General features: G+C 40.7%; 1 protein-coding gene across 1 annotated transcript; it reads right to left on the bottom strand.

Annotated features, from left to right (window-relative positions):
* Positions 1–1116: 1116 nt before the first annotated feature.
* On the bottom strand, positions 1117–2669 carry LOC135637531 (uncharacterized). Its single transcript, XM_065150100.1, has 3 exons — positions 2384–2669; positions 1618–2302; positions 1117–1350 (listed from the first exon to the last, which is right to left on the bottom strand). The coding sequence occupies exons 1-2, from the start codon at positions 2594–2596 to the stop codon at positions 1625–1627; spliced, it is 891 nt and encodes a 296-aa protein (XP_065006172.1). The 5' UTR covers positions 2597–2669; the 3' UTR covers positions 1117–1350; positions 1618–1624.
* Between the last annotated feature and the right edge of the window lie 1655 nt (positions 2670–4324).

Raw genomic sequence — 4324 nt, 5'->3', positions numbered from 1 at the left:
TCTTCTTCATGCACAGAGAGAAAAGAAGGGAACTAATAGAACCTAGCAGAATGATTGCAGCTGTGTGCCACCAACCAGCATATTGGCTTTCTTCTTGTAATGTTGGAGGATTGATGAAAAGATTAGGGTTAGTTTGACAATTATGCATGGGTAGGTCAGCATGAGAGCTACGACTTCCGACTCCAAGACAAGATTGGAGAGACTATCCTCACTTGCCTCACAGTACTTACAAAGATCACAACTTGAGATCATACTGCATTCTGGTCTGCATCCTATTCAGCATTCACATGAGACCAAATCTCTCCAGCTGAGTACATTGTTATGTAAAGATTATCTCTTTACATGTTCATTCGTAAAAGATTAATCTTTTCAAAAAAAATAATGATCCCTTAACAACTTACAAAAGAGAAAATATTTTATTCACAAGAACCATTTAAGCAAGCATAGTCAATGTAAATTATAAACATGAATTTCGTAAACTCTAGATGATTACATGATAAAAGGTTGATCCATCACAAAATAAACAAAATGAGATTGTCAAACCTATGATCAACCCTCAAGTATTATATCAAATATCTCGGTTATAATTTTATCCGTGACCGTATGATCATTCCTTACATTAGTTATAGTATAGCCATTCGTTTCATTGTTTCCCATTTCAAGATGAAGAAAAGCTAAAGGTGATTTAAATTATGCCAAGCTCATCATTGGATTCTGCCAACAAATTGACCCATGTCCATAATTAACGCTGGTTGGTTCAAAAGACAGGTTTGGTAACTACCTGTTGGGCATAATCCAACATCCAATCTCCTTAATCGTATTTTTATTATTTGAAGATCATCGAATCAAATTAATCAAGATTAACATATATCATGTCAGATATTAATTATATCCAAAATTTAATCCTTTCTTTAAATTTTTTTTTAAAAGATCGTATTTTGTCCACATGAAAGAACAATGAATTTGAGTCAAATTTGTCAGTTAGCTTATATTTGATTAGATTATTTTCAATCTTAAACTATGAATCGAACTCAATATACATAATTCGATTCTTTCAATCGTTTGCGAGGATCAAATCTAATATATATAATATGATTCTTTCCATATGAAACCGTCTTCTAAGTTCATCTTTCTTTATATCATACACAAATATTTACAACTCTAACAACAGCTGTTAACCGGTGAGCTGGATTTATCTCGAGAACAATATATTTCGGCAAGTGCTACCGCTACAATAATAAATCCTGGAAAGATTTAAGGGGATGAAAGGGTGACTCGGAAAGATATGTGTCTTGCAGAATCCTTCTTACGGTAGAATGTGCCCAGTTAATTGCTTTCATCACATTTGATCTGCAGGAAAACAAGAAACAAAAGGCGAAAAACATGAAACGAAAACAAAAGCACGAGGCAAACCAAAACTGCTGCATTGAGAATTGAGAGGATTCCTATTGTTTTTGTTTTATTTGTTCACAGAAAACAAACTTTGGCAGTGTTTTCTATGTCTCTTTTCCCATTTGCTACGTACATGCAGATTGGGAAAGAGAAGAACGTGACACTCACCTGGAGAGAGAGAGAGAGAGAGAGAGAGAGAGAGAGAGAGAGAGAGAGAGACGTCACATTTTTTCTAAGAGAACGTGACGTTTTGGACCTCCCCGCCGACACTACGGTGACTGCCACTTTCTGGGGAAGAGGACGATGAGGAATTCCAAAAGGAGGACGGCGACGGAGACCCGGCCCCGTCCTTCTCCCTCTTCGGTATCGAGTTCAGACTGATGGCCACAGGCGGGATCTCGGAGCTGCGCAGGTCCGGCGGCGGGTGGCGCCACTGCGGCAACGGCCCCGCCAACAGCAGCGTCTGCAGCAGCGGCCCCGCACCCATCACCGCCTCCACCAGTCGCCCCTTTTCCGGCAGGGCCCTCCTCACTGCCGCCAACTCCACCTCCGCCACCGCCGAAGACGCCCGGTTGCTTCTCTCATCCACGTCCTCCGCGGCAGCAGTAGCAACCGCTGCCGCCTCCGCGACGTCAGTCCCCTCGTCCAAAGCCAAGTTGGGGCCGAGGTTGGGCTTGGGTTCCTGGAATGGCTGACCGCGGTCGGTGTGGTGAAGGAGGAGGAGGAGGAGGGCGTGGCGGGCCTCGTCGCGCTCTCGGGTGGCGGCTTCGAGCAGGCGGGAGAAGTGGAGGGCCCGGGACTCCATCCTCCGGAGCTCCTCCTTGGCCGTGGCGCGAGTGGACTCGAGCTCCAGGGTCGTCCGGAGGAGCGCTTGCTTCAGCTCCTCCGCCATCGCGACTCCGCCCGCTTCCTGCCATGCATTCCAACCTATCATGGCTACAAGCTCTAGTTTCGAGAGGCCGGAGGAGGAGGAGAAGAAGAGGGAAGATACCTGAGGTTGCCAAGGCAAAGACCATGAGGCGGCGAAGCTGGCGAGAGGCGGAGGCAAGCGGTGGAGGTGGTCCATGTCGGTTGCCTGTAGGCGGCGACCCTCGTCCAAGCACAAGCCAATCCGATTCTTTCTTATATGAATGCGGCCGTCAGCGTAGTACACACGAGACACCTCATCCGGATTGACGCTACATAAAATGTCATTGATGCCCATTTCAACTTAGAAATATGACGACTTTAGATCTACACTTTTCCTAGTAAATTAAAATGCATTGGTTCTTCAAAGCATTTCACAGGAATTTCTTACGATAGGATTCAAAGACATAGCATACTTACGATAGGATTCAATAATACGTGCGATTTCTTGTCTGATCATCAAATTCGAAATCAAAATCAAAATCAAAATCGTCCACGTAAATTTGAAGTTTCAGCGTATACAGCTTCGAGATATGTGGCATTTTCTCTGAAACCATATCCATCAGTTTCATCAACCCGAGACATAAAATCCCCACGTATCATCCTTCCCTGCAAAGTTTATTATTAGAAATGTCGTGGACAAAAGGAATACATGCAGAAAGGGATCATCAAGTAGGATTACGATACCAACAAGCAAAGCCCAGACAAGCAATCGGCCCTATTGTTCTGATGGAGAGAAGAACCTTCAATTCATACAAATTTTATACCGTTTTCAGAAGAGATGATGAATCCAAAGCTATAATCATCTCTTGAGAATGATAAAGAAAAGGTCGTCTCATGGATCTTACCTCCTCGAAACCCGACCTCGAGTTGCTGACAATCTTTTATTGCGATGAGTTTGCTCGCCATCATCTTTATTTCAGTGCATATTTGCCAGTTTAGCATGGAAAATGGTTGCTGAAAATTCTCAATTTGATGTATGAGTTTGATAAATGGTATAATGGAGGTTGGCTTACTAGTAAATAGCGTTGGCAAAGTGATTGCCGAGGAGGTGACCTCTGGGCTTTTATAGTAGAGAGGAAGGCCATGTATTTTTCGTTTTAGGTGGCCAAGCGAAAAGCTCAATTCCCGGCTTAAGGTAGTTTACAGTTGGTTGACTTGACTGACTCGGACCTATTGCAACCACTTTATCAAGCACAAGGTAAGTAAGAAACATGCACCTAACCACAAACTCAAATCCAAGACAATAGGGTGGAACCTTTCAACCACCAACAATACCTTTTTTCCTTTGGTAGAATAAAGCCAAAATATCTTGGATTGAAAGAGGATATAGAAATACCAAATACTTTTACTGACTGATTAGGAATAGGAGATACAAAACTTTTATCCATTACATTGTTACATTATTGATACTGATCGTCAACAAGTCTCCAATCATAATGACATATCAACTTGTTTTTGTCAAATAATACGATAATATTTAAAATCAAATCTGTGTTTAGAACAATCATTTAACGGAGTCAATGTCCCCAACCTAACCAAATGATGACTCCAGATGTTTTTGTCAAATCATTTACTTATGATAAAATCCTCACTTCCCTCTAAGAAAAGGTAAAAATCCGAAATCGAATAATTTTATTATTATTATTATTATTTTTTGACCCTATGCTATAAAGCACAATAGTGCATGTCTTCCTTTTTATTGATAATTCATTTGTCTTCCTTTTTATTGATGTTACATTTGTCTGCCTTTTTATTGATAATGTATTTAACTTTCATATATATATATATATATATATATATATATATATATATATATATATATATATATATATATATATATATATCATGTGCATGTTGATAGGTACCTTGTTATGTTTATCACCAAGAAGGTAGGCCAATAACTCAAGAGAATAGTATTAATCCAGGCCTCTAATAGGAATTCACATAGGCTTAGGGAAGAACTTATAGAAGGATCATATGTTTAAGGGAATTTTCGATTCAGGAATACCGTCCTTTAATTTTA

This window comes from Musa acuminata, chromosome BXJ3-5, assembly GCF_036884655.1.
Source record: "Musa acuminata AAA Group cultivar baxijiao chromosome BXJ3-5, Cavendish_Baxijiao_AAA, whole genome shotgun sequence".
In the NCBI taxonomy this organism is placed as follows: domain Eukaryota; kingdom Viridiplantae; phylum Streptophyta; class Magnoliopsida; order Zingiberales; family Musaceae; genus Musa; species Musa acuminata.
The sequence above is the reverse complement of the archived record's forward strand: the minus strand, read 5'-3'. Positions and strand labels throughout refer to the sequence as shown.

What these genes read in the sequence shown, in the direction of transcription:
- LOC135637531 (XM_065150100.1), bottom strand. Translation starts at nt 2,596, where the DNA reads ATGGGCATCAATGACATTTTATGTAGCGTCAATCCGGATGAGGTGTCT. An exon ending in CTTTGCCTTGGCAACCTCAG is followed by an intron (nt 2,303 to 2,383) that starts GTATCTTCCCTC and finishes AATGCATGGCAG; the next exon opens with GAAGCGGGCGGAGTCGCGAT.